General features: G+C 44.6%; 1 protein-coding gene across 1 annotated transcript in view; it reads left to right on the top strand.

Moving 5' to 3' along the window:
* LOC145341285 (scavenger receptor cysteine-rich type 1 protein M130-like) overlaps positions 1-19,156 on the top strand; it is a 48,276-nt gene extending 29,120 nt beyond the window's left edge. Inside the window, exons 5-7 of the mRNA XM_080186209.1 lie at positions 13,242-13,553; positions 17,990-18,304; positions 18,705-19,156. Of these exons, the coding sequence (XP_080042335.1) occupies positions 13,242-13,553; positions 17,990-18,304; positions 18,705-19,156 (1,079 nt within the window). The remainder of the gene's footprint in view (positions 1-13,241; positions 13,554-17,989; positions 18,305-18,704) is intronic.
* Positions 19,157-20,521: the final 1,365 nt, after the last annotated feature.

Below are 20,521 nucleotides of genomic sequence, written 5' to 3'. Positions count from 1 at the left end.
TCAGAGGTCAGTGATAGGACTTTGCTGTTTGTAATATGTACAAATGATTTGGACGAAAATGTAACTGTGTTGATTAGTAAGTTTGTGGACAATAGAAATTTTGTTGGATTTGCCGATAGCCATGAGGGCCATCAGAGGACACAACAGGGTAGAGATTGGTTGGAGGCTTGGGAGGACAGATGGCAAATGGAGTTTCACCCGGAAAAATGTGAGGTTATGCGTTTTGGAAAGTCTAATAGGGGTAGGAGATATACAGTAAATGGCAGAACGCTTAAGAGTATTGATAAGCAGAGGGATAAGAACATAAGAAGAGGGAGCAGGAGGGCTGGCCCCTCGAGCCTGCTCCGCCATTTAATAAGATCATGATTGATCTTTTCGTGGAATCAGCTCCAATTATCCGCCCGCTCACCATAACCCTTAATTGTTTTATTGTTCAGAAATGTATCGATCCTTGCCTTAAAAACATTCAATGATGTAACCTTAACTGTTTCGCTGGGCAGGGAATGCCACAGATTCACAACCCTTTAGAAGCTTAGAAACACAGAAAAACTACAGCACAATACAGGCCCTTCGGCCCACAAAGTTGTGCCGAACATGTCCCTACCTTAGAGATTACTAGGCTTACCTAAAACCCTCTATCTTACTAAGTTCCATGTACTTACCTAAAAGTCTCAAAAAGATTCTGTCGAATCCACCTCCACCAGGGTTGCCGGCAGCCCATTCCACGCACCCACCACTCTCTGAGTGAAAAACCTACCCCTGACATCTCCTCTGTACCTACTCCCCAGCACCTTAAACCTGTGTCCTCTTGTGGCAAGTATTTCAGCCCTGGGAAATAGCCTCTGACTATCCACTCGATCAATACCTCTCAACATCTTATACGCCTCTATCACGTCACCGCTCATCCTTCGACTCTCCAAGAAGAAAAGACCGAGCTCCCTCAACTTGTCCTCGTAAGGCATGCTGCACAATCCAGGCAACATCCTCGTAAATCTCCTCGGCACCCTTTCTATGGCTTTCACATCCTTCCTGTAATAAGGCGACCAGAACTGAGCTCAGTGCTCCAAGTGGGGTCTGACCCAGGGTCCTAAATAGCTGCAAAATTATCTCTCGACTCCGAAACACGATTGATTAAGGCCAGTGCACCATACGCCTTCTTAACTACAGCTTCAACCTGCACAACTGCTTTGAGCGTCCGATGAACTCGGACCCCAAGATACTTCTGATCTTCCACATTGCCAGGACTCCTACCATTAATATTATCTTCTGCCACCCTATTTGACCTGCCAAACTGAACCACTTCACAGTTATAAGAACATAAGAACATAAGAAATTAGGAGCAGGAGTAGGCCATCTAGCCCTTCGAGCCTGCCCCGCCATTCAATAAGATCATGGCTGATCTGTCGTGGCTCAGTTCCACTTTCCCGCCCTCTCCCCATAACCCCTAATCCCCTCTCTTATCAAAAACCCAGCAACCCACGTCTTAAAAATATTGAGCGAGGTAGCCTCCACCACTTCAACGGGCAGAGAATTCCAGAGATTCACCACCCTTTGAGTGAAGAAGTTCCTCCTCAACTCCGTTCTAAACCGCCCCCCCCCCTTTATCTTGAGGCTGTGCCCCCTAGTCCTACTGTCTTTTTTGAGCGGGAAGAGTCTCTCCACCTCTATCCTATCCATCCCATTCATCATCTTATACGTCTCAATGAGATCTCCCCTCATTCTTCTAAACTCTTACGAGTACAAGCCTACTTTATTCAGCCTCTCCTCATAGCTCAACCCCCTCAACTCCGGTATCAGCCTAGTAAACCTCCTCTGCACTCCCTCCAAGGCCAAAATATCTTTGCGCAGGTGCGGCACCCAAAACTGCACACAGTACTCCAGCTGCGGCCTCAACAATGTCCTATACAGCTGCAGCAAAACCTCCCTACTTTTATATTCAATCCCCCTCGCTATGAAGGCCAGCATCCCATTCGCCTTCCTGACCACCTGCTGCACCTGCAATCTGGGTTTTTGCGACTCATGCACAAGGACCCCGAGGTCCCTCTGCACCGTCGCCTGCTGCAGTTTTTCGCCACGTAAGTAATAGTCCTTCCTACCATTATTCCTACCAAAGTGGACCACCTCACACTTGCCAACATTAAATTCCATTTGCCATTTCCTGGCCCATTCGCCCAGCCTATCTAGATCCTTCTGCAGACTCTCCACACCCTCCGCACAATTTGCCGTCCCCCCAGTCTTGGTGTCATCAGCAAATTTCGACACCCTACACTCAGTTCCCTCCTCCAGATCATCTATATAAATGGTAAAAAGCTGAGGCCCCAGCACCGACCCCTGGGGCACTCCACTAGTCACCATCCGCCAATCCGAATAGCACCCGCTGACCCCCACTCTCTGCCTCCTATTTGACAACCAATCCTCTATCCATGCTAACACCCTACCCCCAACTCCATGTCCCTTGACCTTCTGCAATAACCTCTTGTGAGGTACTTTGTCAAACGCCTTCTGAAAATCTAGAAAGACCACATCCACCGGCTCTCCTCTATCCACTGCCCTAGACACATCCTCATAGAACTCCAGTAAATTTGTCAGACACGACTTCCCTTTAATGAAACCGTGCTGCTTCTGCTCTATCAAGCAATTCCCTTCAAGATGCCTCGCAATTTCCTCCTTAATGACGGATTCTAACATTTTACCTACCACAGACGTTAAACAAACCGGCCTATAATTCCCCGCCTTTTGCCTGGCACCCTTCTTAAACAACGGCGTAACATTAGCCATTTTCCAATCATCCGGCACTTCCCCGGAATCCAGCGACGTCTGGAAAATAACCACCAAGGCATCCACTATCACCTCCGCCATTTCTTTCAGAACCCTCGGATGCATTCCATCCGGTCCTGGAGACTTGTCCACAATCAGCCCCTCCAGTCTGTCGAGCACCACCTCTGTAGTAACAGTAATGTCATCGACACCCTCCAGTCCTACCACCTTTCCATCGCTAACACCCGGCAAATTATTCACGTCCTCCTCCGTGAAGACAGAAACAAAAAAGTTATTCAATACCTTAGCCATATCCCCATCCCCTACCACTAGTTCCCCTTTCTCATCCTCTAAAGGACCAACGTTCACCCTAGCCAGCCTCTTCCTTTTTATATATTTATAAAAACTCTTGCTGTCCTTTTTTATATTAAATGCTAGCCCAGCTTCATAGTTTCTCCTACCCTTCTTTATCAACTTCTTTGTCAATCTTTGTTGACATTTAAACCTCTCCCAATCCTCTTCTCGCCCACTACTCTGAGCTACTCTAAATTCCTCCGCTTTTAATTTAACACTTTCCTTCACCTCCTTCGTTATCCACGGCTTATTACCTCTCCTCCTACTATCCTTTTTGACCATCGGAATAAATTTCTGCTGAGCACCAAGAAAGATCCCCTTAAAGATCCTCCACTGCCCCTCAGCAGACCCTCCCTCCAACGCGCTCCCCCAGTCCACATTCGCCAATTCTTCTCTCATCCTATCCTACTCCCCTCTATTCAAACAAAGTACGCGTGTTCCGGAACCCACTTTCTCCTCCTCCATCTGCACCAGAAACTCCACCATACAATGATCACTCTCCCCAAGAGGATCCTTCACCGCAAGGTCCCTAATTCTACCCGCCTCATTACATAGCACCAGATCCAAGATAGCTCGCTCCCTCGTCGGCTCCAACACACACTGTTCGAGGAAACTATCCCGGCAGCATTCCAAGAACTCCTCCTCGAGCCCACCGCGTCCAACATGGGTCGACCAATCAATATGCAGATTGAAATCCCCCATAACTACGGCCGTCCCATTCCTGCACGCCGCACTTATTTGCGCGTTAACAGCCCGCCCCACCTCCAGATCATTATTCGGGGGCCTATAGACGACACCCACCAGCGTCTTCCTCCCTTTGCTGTTCCTAATCTCCACCCACAACGATTCCACGTTCTGCTCCTTGGCTCCAATATCATCCCTTGCTACCACCCTGAAGCTATCCTTAATCAGCAGAGCTACGCCCCCCCCCCCGCCTTTTCCCTCCTGCCTATCCTTCCTAAACACTTGATAGCCCTGTACATTCAGCTCCCAGTCCCTGTCACCTTGCAGCCACGTCTCTGTAATGGCCACCAGATCGTATCCATTTGTGTCGACCTGCGCCACCAGCTCATCCACTTTATTCCGAATGCTTCTTGCATTCAGATAAAGCGCTTTCATCCCAGCCTTCACCTGGACCCTATTTGCCGTAACGCAACCAACCATACTCACGCCCCCTACTCCCTTTATTATTGGGACAGCCTCTTCCCTTACCTGTACCCTCTGCTTAACTTTAGACCTCGTAAGGTCACCTACCCTCGCGCCCTCCCCCCCCCCCCCCCCCCAATTAGTTTAAAGCCCTGCCTACAGTCCTCTTTACACGATTCGCCAGCACTCTGGTCCCAGCACGGTTCAGACCAACCCCATCCCGCCCGAACAGGTCCCACCTACCCCAGTACTGGTGCCAATGCCCCATAAATTCAAACCCATTCCTCCTACACCAATCCCTGAGCCACCCATTCACTTCCTTAATCCTATCAACCCTACGCCCGTCTGCACTCGGTTCAGGCAGTAGCCCAGAGATAACCACTTTGTCGGTTCTACTTTTTAATTCCATTCCCAGCTTTTCATACTTCACCCCAGATCCTCAGTCCGCATTTTGCTTACGTCGCCGGCACTCACATGTACCACAACGACCGGATTCTCACCCTCCCACTCCAGGTTCCTCTGCAGCCCAGCTGCGACATGCCCTGCCCGAGCACCAGGCAGACAACACACCCTTCTGTGCACTTTGTCATTGTGACGAAGGACAGTGTCAATACCCTTCACCCCACTATCCCCAATCACTACTACGTTCCTTTTCCCCCTCTCTTTGCCTATGTCCTGCTGCATCACTGTACCGTGTGCAGTTTGCTCACCAACCTCACCTGCCTCGTTCTCGTCCAGACTGGAAGCAAGAACCTCAAACCTGTTATGCAGATTAAGAGGCTGAGGCCTCCGCTCCTCACCCCCCTTCCTCCTCCCAGCAGCCCCCTCTTGTCCCTGACCCTTAGAGTTAGCCAGTCTAGGGGGGGTGGATATCACTTGCACCCCATTGACAATGGCACCCTCTCTCCCCTTGATGAGCCTCAGTGACTGTAGCTCAGAGGCCAACTAATCCACCTTGAGCTGGAGCTCCTCCAGCAACCTGCACTTACTACAGACGTGGTCATTGGGATGCACCCTGGGGTCCACCAGTTCCCACATCATACAGAAACCACACATCACATGCCCCTCCATTATTCACTGTAGTAGTCTTGAAAAAAAAATTTTTTTTCCTTGTTTTTTCAAACGAACTCACCTGGCCTTTTTGCACTCCAGCCCTTTTTGTTCTTAAGCCCTAATAACTCACTCTGCTTCCCCCTCACTCCGCTGCCCGCTCCGACGCTGCCCGCGGTCTACACCAGGCCTCCTTTTAAACCTGGCGCTGATTTAAAGCTGTTGGCCCACAAATCCCTTCTAACCACTCCCTCAGAATTCTTAAAGCAGTAAATACAATAAATAAATGCTTTAAACAGTTCTACAAAGAACAAAGTGCTTTAAACTTATTTTAAACAGGTTTTTAACAGGTAAAATCTTAGCTCTCTCTCTGCTCCTTCACTCCAGCAAACAATGGAAGGCGTCACCGTGTGGCCAGTTGGGTTGAACACCAACTGCCACTTCTTCGCCCAGTCTTGCATCCTATCAATGTCTCGCTGCAGCTTCTGACATCTCTCCATACTACCCACAACACCTCTAACCATTGTGTCATCAGTAAACTTACCAACCCATCCCTCCACTTTCTCATCCAGGTCATTTATAAAAATCAAAAAGAGTACGGGTCCCGGAACAGATTCCTGGGGCACTCCACTGGTGACCGAACTCCATGCAGAATATGACCCATCCATAACCAGTCTTTGCCTTCTGAGGCAAACCAGCTCTGGACACAAAGCAATGTCCCCTTGGATCCCATGCCCCCTCAGTTTTTCAATTAACCTTGCAAGGGACACCTTATCAAATGCCTTGGTGAAGTCCATATATATTACATCAACTGCTCTTCCTTCATCAATGAGTTTAGTCAAATCTTCAAAAAATTCCATCAGGCTCATAAGGCGTGATCAGCCTTTGACAAAGCTATGTTGACTATTCTCAATCATATTATACCTCCCCAAATGTTCATAAATCCTGCCTCTCAGTATCTTCTACGTCAACTTACCAACCCCTGAGGTTGGACCCACTGGTCTATAATTTCCAGGACTACCTCTACTCCCTTTCTTGAATAAAGGAACAACATCCGCAACCCTCCAATCCTCCAGAACCTCTCCCGTCTCCATTGATGATGCAAAGAACATCGCCAGAGGTTTAGTAATCTCCACCCCCCCCCCCCGCCTCCCACAGTAGCCTGGGGTGCATCTCATCCAGTCCCGGTGACTTATCTAACTTTGTTTGAAGATGTTCCTCCTCAACTCAGTCCTAAATCTGCTTGCCCTTATTTTGAGGCCACATCCCCCTAGCCCTAGTTTCATCTGCCAGTAGAAACAACTTTCCTGCTTCTCTCTTATCTATTCCCTTCATAATCTTACATATTTCTGTCAGATCTTCCCTCATTCTTCTGAACTCCAATGGGTATAGCCCAAGCCTATTAAGTTTCTCCTCATAAGCCAACCCTCTCAACTCTGGAATCAGTATATCCAGAGCCAATGCCTCCACTGCCAGTATATCCTTTTTCAGGTAAGGAGACCAACATTGGAACAGTATTCCGGGTCTAGCCTCACCAGCACTTTATTACAGCTGAAACATAACCTCGCTGTTTTTAAACTCTATCCCTCTCGCAACGAAGGACAAAATTCCATTTGCCTCATAATTATCGGCTGCATCTGCAAACCAACTCGTTGTGATTCGAGTCACAGAGTCATAGATTCATAGAATGGAAACAGGCCCTTCGGCCCAACTTGTCCATGACACACTTTTTTTTTAAAAAAACCCTAAGCTAATCCCAATTGCCCGCATTTGGCCCATATTCCTCTATACTCATCGTACCCATGTAACTATCTAAATGGTTTTTAAAAGATAAAATTGTACCCACCTCTACTACTACCTCTGGCGGCTTGTTCCAGATACTCACCACCCTCTGTATGAAAAAAATGCCCCTCTGGACACTTTTATATCTCTCCCCCCTCACCTGAAACCTATGCCCTCTAGTTTTAGACTCCCCTACCTTTGGGAAAAGATATTGACTATCTACCTTGTCTATGTTCCTCATTAATTTATAGACCTCTATAAGGTCAACCCTCAGCCTCCTATGCTCCAGAGAACAAAATCCCAGTCTATTCAGCCTCTCCTCATAACTCAATCCATCAAGTCCCAGTACCACCCTAGTAAGTATTTTCTGCACGCTTTCTAGTTTAATAATAACCTTTGTACACTAGGGTGACCAGAATTGCATACAGTGTTCTAAGTGTAGCCTTACCAATGCCTTATACATCTTCAACAAGACGTCTCAACCCCTGTATTCAATGCTCTGACTGATGAAACCAAACACACTGAATGTCTTCTTCACCATTCTGTCCACCTGTGACGACACTTTCAAGGGACTCTGAACATGTTCTCCTAGATCTCTTTGCTCTGTAACTCTCCCAAATGCCCTACTATTAACTGAGTAAGCCCTGCCTGATTCAATCTACCAAACTGCATCTCTTGCATTTGTCTAAATTAAACTCCGTTTGCCATTCGTCAGCCCACTGGCCCAACTGATCAAGATTCCATTGCAATTGGACATTTTTTTTTCACTCTCTGGTGGAGGCTACCTCGCTAAATATTTTTAAGACACGGGTTGATGGGTTTTTGATAAGAGAAGGGATTAAGGGTTATGGGGAGAGAGCGGGAATATGGAACTGAGCCACGACAGATCAGCCATGATCTTATTGAATGGCGGGGCAGGCTCGAAGGGCTAGATGGCCTACTCCTGCTCCTATTTCTTATGTTCTTATGCCACCAATCTTGGTGTCATCCGCAAACTTACTAACCATGCCTCCTATATTCTCATCCAAGTCATTAATATAAGTGACAAATAATAGCTGGACTAACACTGATCCCTGAGGCACAGTGCTGGCCAAGGCCCCCAGTTTGAAAAACAGCTCTCCACAACAGCCCTCGGGCTTCTGTCAAGGAACCAATTTTGTATCCAATTAGATACCTCACCTTGGATGCCGTGAGATTGAACTTTATGCAACAACCTACCACACGGTACGTTGTTGAAGGCCTTGCTAAAGTCCATGTCGACAGCATCAACTGCACTGTCTTCATCTACCTTCTTGGTTACCCCTTCAGAAACTCAATCAAATTTGTGAGACATGATTTTCCACTCACAAACCATGCTGACTGTCTCTAATCAGTCCTTGCATCTCGAAATGTTTGTAGATCCCGTCTCTCAAAATACCATCCAATAATTTAATCACCGCAGTTGTGAGGCTCACTGGCCTGTAGTACTTAGACTTTTCCCTGCAGCCTTTTTTAAACAAAGGCACAACATTTGCCACTATCCGATCTTCAGACACCTCACCTGTGACTATAGATGATTGAAATATCCCGGCTAGGGGACCCAGAATTTCCTCCCTCGCCTCCCCCAACGTTCTGGAATATACTTGATCAGGTCCCGGGGATTTATGGTGATGTGCTTTAAGACTTCCAGCACCTCCTTTTCTGTAATATGTCCACTCCTCAATACATCACTATTTATTTCCCCAAGACCCCTAACATCCATATTTTTCTCAACAGTAAATACTGATGAGAAATATTCATTTAGGATCTCACCCATCTCTCGTGGATCCTTGCACAAGGACTCTTCGATCCATCTGCACAGCAGCATTTTTTAACCATTTAAATAATAGACCTTTTTGCTGTTATTCCCACCAAAATGGATGAACTCACATTTACCAATATTGTACTCCATCTGCCTGGCAGTCACCCACTCATTTAGACTATGTATATCGCTTTGCAGACTTTCAACATCCTCTGAACACTTTGCTCTGCCACTCATCTTAGTGTCATCTGCGAATTTTGACATACTACACTTGGTCCCCAACTCCAAATCATCTACGTAAATTGCAAACAATTGCGGTCCCAACACTGATCCCTGAGACACACCACGAGTCACTGATCGTCATTTACCCCCACGCTTTGCTTTCTGTTAGTTAACCAGTACTCCATCCATGCTAATACATTTCATCTAACAATGTGCACTTTTATTTTATGTAACAGTCTTTGATGTGGCACCTTGTAAAATGCACTCTGGAAATTTAGGTACACCTCATTCACAGATTCTCCATTGTTCACTGCACACGTACTGTTCTCAAAGAATTCCACCAAATTAGTCAAACATGACCTTCCTTTCATGAACCCATGCTGCGTTTTCATAATAGGACAATTTATATCCAGATGTCTTGTTATTTCTTCCTGGGTGATTCAAACATTTTCTCTACTGCCAGCCTATTGATCGCCACCTTTTGTCTACCTCTTGTGTTATACAGTGACGTCACATTTGCTGTTTTCTAATCTGCAGGAACAACCCCCAAGTCCAGCGAATTTTGTTAAATTACAACTAGTGCATTTGGTATTTCTCTTGCCATCCCGCTTAGTACCCTGGAATGCATTCCAACAGGACCAGGAGGCTTGTCATCCTTTAGCCCATTAGCCTGGCCAACACTACCTCTTTCGTGATAATGATAGTTTTGTGTCCTCACCTGGCATAACCTTCCTGTCATCAATTTTTGACATGTTATTTGTGTGTTCCACTGTGAACACCGACACAAAATACTTATTCAATATCTCATGCAATTTCTCATTTCCATCTGATCTGGGTGTACAGGTACACAGATCATTGAAAGTGGCAATGCAGGCGGAGAAGTTAGTCAAGAAGGCACACAACATGCTTACCTTCATCGGCCGGGGCATTGAGTTTAAAAATTGACAAGTCATGTTGCAGCTTTATAGAACATTCGTTCGGCCGTACTTGGAATATTGTGTTCAATTCTGGCTGCCTCACTACCAGAAAGATGTGGAGGCTTTGGAAAGGATACAGAAAAGATTTACCCGCAGGACGTTGTCTGGTGTGGAGGACATTAGCTGTGAGAAGAGTTTGGAGAAAATTGCTTTGTTCTTACTGGAACAACGGAGGTTGAGTGTCGACCAGATAGAAACCTGTAAGGTTATGAGGGGCATGGAGAGATTGAATAGTCAGAAGCTTTTTCCCAGAGTGGAAGAGTAAATTACTAGGGGGACACAGGTATACGGTGGAGGAACAAGGTTTAAAGGAGATGTACGAGGCAAGCTTTTTACACAGAGGGTGGTGGATGCCTGGAACTCGCTGCCGGGGGAAGTCGTGCAGGCAGATACCGTAATGAGTTTTAAGGGACGCCTGGACAAATACATGAATAGGACGGGAATAGAGAGATACTGTCCCCGGAATGGTAGGGGGTTTTAGTTCAGTCAGGTACAATGGTCAGTGCAGACTTCGAGGGCCGAAAGGACTTTCCTGTGCTGTAATTATCTTTTCCTTGTTCTTTATCGTCATTGTCAGACGAAATTGAAAGTAATTTGAAACAACTGTCTGATGCACCTGGATCCAATATTTTGCAGTTCTTATGGGTGTTCCTCGACGAATTTGGATAAGAGTTGATAACAAGAATAGTTGCTGTACAGTTGAGACAGTGAGTGGTATAACTAGTTTTCAACACAACGTACATACATTAATCCCAAGCGGGTGTGAAGCCGTTAGTCCGAAATGGGACCTCATAACTCAGTCCAAGGGCAGCGTGTACAGCTTAGACTCAAAACGCACCTGGGAAGCCCTATCCAATTCCGTGTTAAATTCGGAAGGGGCATGCTAAACGAAGGATTGGATGGATAGAACAATAGAATATTAACCCTGCAGAAAAAACTATTCAGCTCAGGGCGAAAGTGCGCGCTGATTAGAGAGAAAGCAACTGGCAGCTGGCGGCTCAGGTATTCCCATTTTACAGCATGAGCTCCGTAGCCTAGCAGGGATTGATCCAGCTTTTAAATGAGTTGAGAGTTTCTGCCTGAACCACCATTTCAGCCATGCACCACCCTCTGTAAAAATGTGTTTCTTCATGTCCGCTCTATTTCTTCGAACAATCACACCAAATCCATGCTCTCTGCTCTCTTAACTTGAGGAAACAAGTTCTTCGTGGCTATCAAATGAAGCACCTTCCAATTTTGCACACCTCAATTAGGTCACTCATTATCAAACTCCGTTTGAAGGAAAGCAACAATCGTCGATCCAATCTCTCATCATAGCTGCATTTTTGAAGCCTTGGCAACATACCCGTAAATCCCCTCTGCAGCGTCGGCAAAGCATTGATGTCATTCCTGTATTGTGGTGATCAGAATCGCACCCGAAACTCTTGCAGTTCCATCATTAAACACCGGTTTTTAAATTAAATCGCTCACCGGTAGTAGAAAACATTCCACGTACTTTCTTGATCACCCTGTCCACCAGACCTGTCAACTGTAAGGACCAACGTATATGCACTCTAAGGTATACCGCTTCGTCACTCCCTCCCAATATCTTCCCGTGTATTGCATAGTCCCTTGTGTAGCTTGCCCTCTCAAAATGCATGACCTCACGATTTTTCCAGGTTGAATTCCATTTGCCACTCATCAGCCCACTAAACTAAACTATTGATATTTCTGTGGAGTGGACAACTAACATGTCCACTATCAGCTACACAGTCACTTTTTGTGTTATCTCAAAATTTTCCAAGCAGGTCACCACATTTAACTCCAAATGTTTTAGATATAATACAGACGCCAAGGGTCCCAACACTGTTCTCCGCGGAACACCACGAGAATGGGTTTTCAATTTGCTGTTATCGGCTCGTTTGCAAGAGTAATTTGGTTTCGAGTTCTGAGCTGATAAAAATCTTGATAGAATGGCTGGCAGTATTTAAGTAACTGCTTATGGAAAACAAACATTAAGGTAAAATCTCAGCCAGGCAACTGACGCGAAAGCCAACGAAATATTTCGCTCTGCTAAGTGTTGAAGGTTAGTGAATTCTTCTTGTACAAAAAGACATTGTCAGTTTATATCATAATATTAAATTTGATTGATTTTTGCCACTGAGGAGTCCTAAGGTGTATACATTAAAAAAACCAAATTTCTTTGAATGAAACACTGCTGAAATATTTTCTCATCAAGTGAGGCAAAAGTATGGAGAGTTTGAGTGGTACCTTTTTCTGAGATTCCTCCAAGTCACATTTTATCTGCTTGCTCATTGAGCAACATCTCATTTAGTCTGTGTTGCTTTAATTTGATGTCAGGGCGAAGAAGACTGAATTTACTCTCTGTGCAGAGATGCACTGAGAAGCTATGGTTTCTAATGACCGCTTGCAGTCCATATTATTGAACCAATGAACTAAGACGAGGAAGCCCATTGGACTCTTGGTCAATCCACCATCTTAATCATTCATTCGCTCCATAAGCTTTATAATGTGCCGAATTGAAGTCCCGTCTTCAGAGAACATTCTGAAGTAGAGAGTGCCACGGCGGCCACATTAAATCGTTGAGATTTTTGGAGGCATGCAGCTAAAAGATGCACTGCAACAATTCATTTAAGCCCCTTCAACGGAATGTTCAAAGCATGAGACTTATTCGATCATGCCCTGGAGCAGGTGAAGGCCAACACCAGCAAGTTCCTCTCCAGCTCGCGCAGCAGGCCACTTGAAAAAATGTAATCATTGCTAGCTCAAGGCAACAGTATGTCATCTTAACAACACTACGATTGAACCTGAATTTTACTGTTTTCAAGCTTCAAAATTGCACCACAATTTAATTCAGGACAATGTGAGTTTTCAGCGGAGACCATGTCCACAAATGAATAAAAAGGGAGGATAGTCACATCGCATGAAATTTGAAACCTCATTTGACAACTTATCTCAATTATTTCTCCCTGGGTACATGTCACATTCTTGAAATTCTAATCACAGCAATTCTATTCATGCTTCTGAAACTTTTATTTTAGCATTTCCCTTTCTTGCTGAATCTCTTGTCATTAATTAGGAACAAAAATAACAGCAAAATAGATGATGTATGTTTACAATATGGTTGCATGGCACATTGAATGAACTTCGATTATCAAATTGCATTCTTTCAGGCGATGACTGGCAGATGCGACTGGCGAACGGAGGGAGCGTCTGTGATGGCCGAGTCGAGGTTTATCACCGCGGTGTTTGGGGGAGAGTGGTTGACACTGAGTGGAACTTCAATGATGCAGATGTCGTTTGCAGACAGTTGAACTGTGGCTCTGCAATGAGTGTTTATAATCACTGGAAGTTTGGAAAAGGCATCGGCCCAGTGTGGATTAGCAACGTCAGCTGTGATGGAAGTGAACCTTTCCTCTCGAATTGTAGCTTTACACAAGCAGAACAATTACCTGCCGGAAATGACATCGGCGTAGTTTGCTCTGGTAAACATTGCTTTCATTGCTTAGCTATCAAAGTGAAAACATCCAGATTATCTTTAATGATAGACTGACCAAAGTGCCTGCTGAAAGTTATAGTACATAGGTGCTTATTTATGAAACAATTAATAACAAATAAAATGGATAATGCCAGAGAAACATGTGTTCCTTGAAAGTGGATAGAACATAAAATTCTTGGTCACATTTAGGACGAAGGTCATTGACTATTGCCATCTCCTTCTATTATGATACCATTGTCGAATCGTTTTGGAACGAGATCATTCTATTTCTTCCTAACTAACAACTCTATTAGAACGTTGGAGCCATAGAAATTGCAGCAAGGGTAGGCAATTCGGCTCCTCAATTCTGCCTGTTAATTAATTAGATTATGATGTGGAGATGCCGGTGTTGGACTAGGGTGGACAAGATGAAAGGGCAGATGACACTAGGTTGTAGTTGAACAGGTTTATTTGAAATCACACGTTTTCATCAAATGACGTGGTGTGAGGTGCGCGGGCACAAGAAGATGTGGCCAGAATGACGATAGCCCGACACTAACACGTCATGAAGAGTGTCAAAGGATTAAAAACGGACATTGTAGTCCGGCTGAATAACAACTGTTTCCGAATAACCACTAGAGCTAATAGACAAATACAAGCAGTTAAGTACAATCAGTAAGTATAAAGTGTCAGCAGGCTGCATAAGACGTTAAGGGATGATTTAAGACTGGGGTGGCCTGGTAGCACAATGGTTAGCAGCGCTGCCTCACAACACTAGGGACCCGGGTTGGCCTACTGGCTGTGTGATATTTGCACATTCCCCCCGTGCCTGTGTGGGATTCCTCCGGGTGCTCCGGTTTCCTCCCACAATCCAAAGATGTGCGGGTTAAGTGGATTGTCCATGCTAAATTGCCCCTGAGAGTCAGGCGGACCAGCCAGGGTGAATGCATGCGGTTATGGGGATAGGACCCTGGACAAGGATTGTGATTGGTGCAGACTCCATGGGCCCAATGACCTTCTTCTGCACTATAGGATTCTATGAAGAACTGATAATGTAAGGCAGGGAGATAATTACAAAGAAATAAAGAATGAGATTGTGCTAAACTGTATGCAAACTAATTCAGGTAGAAAGATCATCAGCCGTGATGAAGGTGTGCATGGTGTCAAATCATGACAGGCATGGTTGGGTGGCTACACAGTACTTCTTTCAAAGTTTTCTTTCAATTTTTTTTACTTCCTGTCAAATAGACCCAATATCATGCGAGCCTCGATTGTCTCACTACTGACCACATTTCATCCCTTACTAAGAGTTGTAGCCCACCACATTTTCTTTTGTTCCTGTTCTTTTCGAAAAAAAATCCCTGGGTATTAAGTTCCCAATTCTGATCTCATTTTAACCATGTCTTCATAAAGGCTCTGCCATCTTACCCATTTACTTTTATTTGAACTGTCAATTCAACTGCCTTTTTCTAAATACTTCATGCATTAAGATATAAATGCCTTTATACTTACCTTTGTGACATTTTAATCACTTGAACTTTTCTTTGTGCTGTCAAACATATTTGCCGCACACTCTTGATTACCATGTCTACGTTTTTTGCATTTCATTGACTGGACTTGCTCTACTTTCCTTACTTCTCTTTCCCATGGCCCCCTGCTTCGGCCCCCAATCCCCTGTCATTCTAGTTTAATTCATCCCCAAGCGCACTAGCGAAATATCCACCCTAGGATGTCAGTCCAAGTCCTGCCCAGGTGTGGCCTTTCCAGTTTGTCCTGGTTCCATCTTTCAGATCTGGTCCCAATGTCCAAGGAATCTGAAACCCTCACCCTTGCACGATCGTTTCAGCCACTTGTTCATCTGATATCTTCTGGAATTTCTAGTCTGACTAAGGAATGGCACTGTTAGTATTCCTGAGGTAGCTACCTTTGAGGTCCTTTTCAAATCAATTGTTAACTTCTCATCTTTGAGGACCTCTTGCCTTTTGTGTTACCTATGTCATTGGCAGCGATGTGTATCAAGACCGCTAACTGTAATACAACCCTACCTCCAGAATTCTTGAAGTTGTTCTGAGGCATTTTTGGCCCTAGAACCAGGGTGACAACAAACCATCCTGGAGTCTTCTCTGCGACTACAGAACTGGCTACCCATTTCCCTTAGAATTGAGTCCCTTATAACAATTGTATTCAAATACTATCTCCTCTTCTGTTTAGAAGAGCCAAACATGAAGAAGTGAATTGGGCTGTTACTGCTTTCCGCTTAGAGTCCATTATTCCTGACAATGTCCAATGCGTTTTGTCTGCTCTGCAGGGGAATGTCCACAGGGAATTCCAACACTGCCACTTAGTTCTCTTATTTTATCTGTGGAGTCTTTGCCTACAGTCTGACCACCGCTCTGCACGTGTTATTCACGATACTAAATTCCATGGGTGCAGCACAGAATCCCCAGCCACCTTTGACTTCTAACCCTACTTCCTGTAGCTGCATCTGGAGGCACATCCCTGCACACATGCTATTCTGGGAACTCAAAACTGCCTGATTTCCCACATAGAGCAGGAAGAGCTGCTTGATAAGACAAAAAAAATCTCCAAAACTCTAAACTATACGCCCAAACTAATCAATCTTTTCACATGAGACCATCCTTTCATCAACAGAATAAACCTACTGAACATTGTTTGAACTGCATCTGACGCAAAAATATCCCTTCTCATGTGATTTTCAAACAAAATGGAGTTGGTTGCTCTCGGGTGTTCTAACAAGTCTAAAAAAAGTTTAAAAAGCTCATTTATTAGTCCCAAGTAAAGCTTACATTAACATTGCAATGAAGTGACAATGAAATTCCCCTAGTCGCCGCAGCACATCTTTCAGGGTGTGGGAGGAAACAGCAGCATCCGGAGGAAACCCACTCAGGCACGGGGAGGGCGTGCAAACTCCACTCAAACAGTGACTCAAGCTGGGAATAGAACCCGGATCCCTAGTGCCAAACAGTGTGTCACCGTGCCGCCCGCATTGTGTTCATCTGAGGAAATCGTTTCATAATGGATGAAACCAAAATGTTACAGCAGAATCAGTGCCGGCAGGCTGTAACTGCAGATTGACACGATTAGGCAGACTGAGTTCTTCAAAAATGTTGCAATTTTAATCGCAACGGTTCCACCTAGCTCATTAAACTCTTCTGGTGAATTAAACCTCTGCTTGTAACGCAATCTAACAAATACGCCCGTCCTGGGGTGGCACTAAAGACAATGGTTGCTACTGCTGCCTCATTGTGCCAGGGACCCAGGTTCGATTCCTGGCCTGGGTCACTGTCAGTGTGGAGGTTGCACGTTCCGCGTGGATTTCCTGCGGGTGCTCCTGTTTCCTCCCACAGTCCAAAGATGTGCAGGTTAGGTGAATTGGCCATGCTAAATTTTCCCTCAATGTACCCGAACGGGCGCCGCAGTGAAGCGACTAGGGCATTTTAACAGCAATTTCATTGCAGTATGAATATAAGCCTGCTTGTAAGTAATAAAATAATCTTTAAAATTTACTGAATCAAGTTGGTTTATTTAGCTGCCTTCTACGGTAATGGAAAAAGTCAATTCATAACATAAGAACATAAGAACGTAAGAAATAGGAGCAGGAGTAGGCCATCTGGCCCTTCGAGCCTGCCCCGCCATTCAATAAGATCATGGCTGATGTGTCGTGACTCAGTTCCACATTCCCACCCTCTCCCCATAACCCTTAATCCCCTCTCTTATCAAAAACCCATCAACCCGCGTCTTAAAAATATTTAGCGAGGTAGCCTCCACCACTTCAACGGGCAGAGAATTCCACAGATTCACCACCCTTTGAGTGAAGAAGTTCTTCCTCAACTCTGTTCTATACCGCCCCCCCTTTATTTTGAGGCTGCGCTCCCTAGTCCTACTGTCCTTTCTGAGCGGGAAGAGTCTCTCCACCTCTATCCTATCTATCCCATTCATCATCTTATACGTCTCAATGAGATCTCCCCTCATTCTTCTAAACTCTAATTCATTGTATGTTAGCGTGCATGTGGACGGGTGAACAAGAAATACCAACTTGTTATTTGAGGGCCGCGTGCCGAGACGGAATTTTAAATGTTGCAGACTTCCGATGAAGCAGATTCAAATGGAAACCACTCTGTATTTTACGGTCATAGATTTAGTTATTATTTTTACGTTTTTTGAAAATTATGACTATTTGTAATACACTTTTATTTGAGAAGTCAGAATTAATAATACTGTGCAGTTAATTTGCATTGCTAAGGTCGAATAGGAATTGATAGTAGACAATACCGGCAGAACACTTTGACAGAAACAACCTAAACAACTAATTGTAAGAGAGGCAGTTTGCAACCGCATTTAAGGGACTGAATCAATTGCCAACCGTGCAACAACTCGATTACTGATCAGATGTCATCGACTGTAACCCTTCTTGCACTTTAGATCATATTCAAGTACGGTTGGTAGATGGTGGAAGTCGCTGTGCTGGAAGGGTGGAGGTTTACTACAACGGAACATGGGGGACAGTGTGTGATGACTCCTGGGATTTAACAGAAGCCCAAGTTGTTTGCAACCTGCTGAAATGTGGAGAGGCTCTCAATGCAACGACTTCCGGTTGGTTTGGACCTGGATCGGGGCCAATCTGGCTGGACAATTTGAAGTGTCGAACAAATGATTCCGTTTTGTGGGAATGTCCAGCGGGCCCGTGGGGTGAGAACGACTGCAGTCATAAAGAAGATGCTGGAGTTATTTGCATGGGTAAGATCAAATTTGGTATTTTCGCACTTTTTGTCCCCCGTTGAACATAACTTCCTAACAAACGTATGTTATAGTAATTGATTTGTAGCAATGGTTATCGTTGAATTGGCAGTTCAGACTCACTCTACGATACGCTGTTGCGCAAAATGGCTGCGATACTTGTTTATTAACCATCGGATAGCTAATAAGCAAATCTCGTGGCCTTTTTCCACAACAGCGTGATGTAGAATGAGCCTGAAATAGGCAACGACGAACTTCTACGTTATCTCCTTTGAAATAATTGTTTTTTTGGAAACGTGATACGTGATCTTAAGTTACGCCAGAAAGCGTGATCTGTTGTTGCTACATTTACTACCGTGTTATTAAAATGATGATAGTAAAATCCAGTCTTTTTCTACAGAGCACAGGGCTGTAAGGCTGCAGAATGGACAGAAACCGTGCCAGGGCAGAGTGGAAGTTTTATATAATGCGACTTGGGGAACTGTTTGTGCAGATTATTTTGGAATGGGGGATGCAGATGTGATTTGTAAGCAGCTCGGTTGCGGCTCGGCACGATCAGTTGTTGACGATCTCACGTTTGGAAGAGGTACTGGACCAATTTGGCTTGATGACGTGAGCTGTCGTGTTCACGATTCACTGCTGTGGCAGTGTCCATCTTCACCTTGGGGTCAACATGATTGCAAGCACCAGGACGATGTTGGAATCATTTGTTCAGGTAACAACTATAACTGCAGCCGATTTTTTCTGAGAATGTTTCATCGATGTTTTTACGTTTGTAGCTTCCATAAATTAGAGGCAATTCTGCAGTCATTTCTTAACGCCAAGAAGATGTCTTTCTTCATAGCCCTGTGATCGCTTTGCCACATTCACTGGTGGTCAAGCGTACCTTAAATTTGAAATTTATATACTTTTTGTTAAATCCCGTCATGGTCTTAACTCTTCACATCTATGCAATCTCTTCTAAATTCGTGTCTTTTGAGGAAATTGATGTTTCGTGATTAGATTTATTTGAGTTCACACAAACTCTACACATATCAGTCGGCCAGCCTGATAATGATGATTATAGTTTTAAAGTGTTAGTAATATTGAATAAGCATTCAATATCAAGTTAGCAAAGCACTTCTGAGCTCCAATTATCAGAGAAAGGCATCACGTGATTCTTAGACAAGCAAACAGAACAATGCATTAATTAAGTACAGCTGCCAAGTGGCCCCTTTTGCACTTTTTCCTCAGCCTTCGAGGTAGCACGCTAAAGCACATATGTTGGTATACCATAACACCCTGTGGAAACTGGGTGTTATTCAGTGCAGAAAGAGGCCGAACTAGCAAATAAATGTGAGAAGGATGATGTGGAATATGTATAGATAAAACTGGGTAGTAGAGGCTCTACATATAGATACCCAAATTGTGGTGGTGATCGTGACAATGACATTAAACAGGGAATTGGAGGTGTATGCGAAAAAAGAAATGGGTGATTTTAATTTGCACATGAATTGGGAAACCCAAATTTAATCGCAAAACTGCGGAGGATGAATACTTGGAGTGTATATAGAATAAATTTCTGGACCATTGGTTACATTGAGTGACCAACTGGAGAGCAAGCCATTCTTGACTGGGAAATGATTAATGTGAAAGGAATAATTGGCAATCGAGTTGTGTGAGAGGCTTTGCGGATGACCGACGATAACCTAATGGAATTTTTCATCAAAATGGAGGGTGACGTATCTGATTCTGAGACTGGGATGTCGAATCTTCATATTAGAAACTACAATGATATATACGATGCACGTTGGCTATGATAGATTGGGAAACGTTATTTAAAGGGATGACTGTGGCTAGGCAATGAAAAACATTCAAGGAACGTGTGGATGTACTGCAGCAATTGTTTGTCCCTGCCTGGCGCAAAATTAAAATGGGATAGGTGGCCAAAGGTGCAGGGGAAAATAAAGATTGTATTTCATCCAGGGGATTGGCACACACATCGGACAGAAAAATAAACAACAGACCTGATGATTGGGAACTGTTTGGAATTCAGGAAATGAGGACAAGGGGACTGATTAAGAAGGGGAAAATAGAGCTCAAGCGTAAAATGGAGAGAACAAAAAACTGAGGGTCCCATCGGTATGTGAGTAGAAAAAGCTTGCTGAAGACAAGTGTAAGTCGCTAAGAGTCAGAAACAGTGGGAGTTATACTGGGAGACATAGAAATTGCAGACCA

The sequence above is a fragment of the Carcharhinus amblyrhynchos genome, chromosome 3, assembly GCF_965287045.1.
Source record: "Carcharhinus amblyrhynchos chromosome 3, sCarAmb.v2.hapA, whole genome shotgun sequence".
Lineage (NCBI taxonomy): Eukaryota > Metazoa > Chordata > Chondrichthyes > Carcharhiniformes > Carcharhinidae > Carcharhinus > Carcharhinus amblyrhynchos.
The sequence above is the reverse complement of the archived record's forward strand: the minus strand, read 5'-3'. Positions and strand labels throughout refer to the sequence as shown.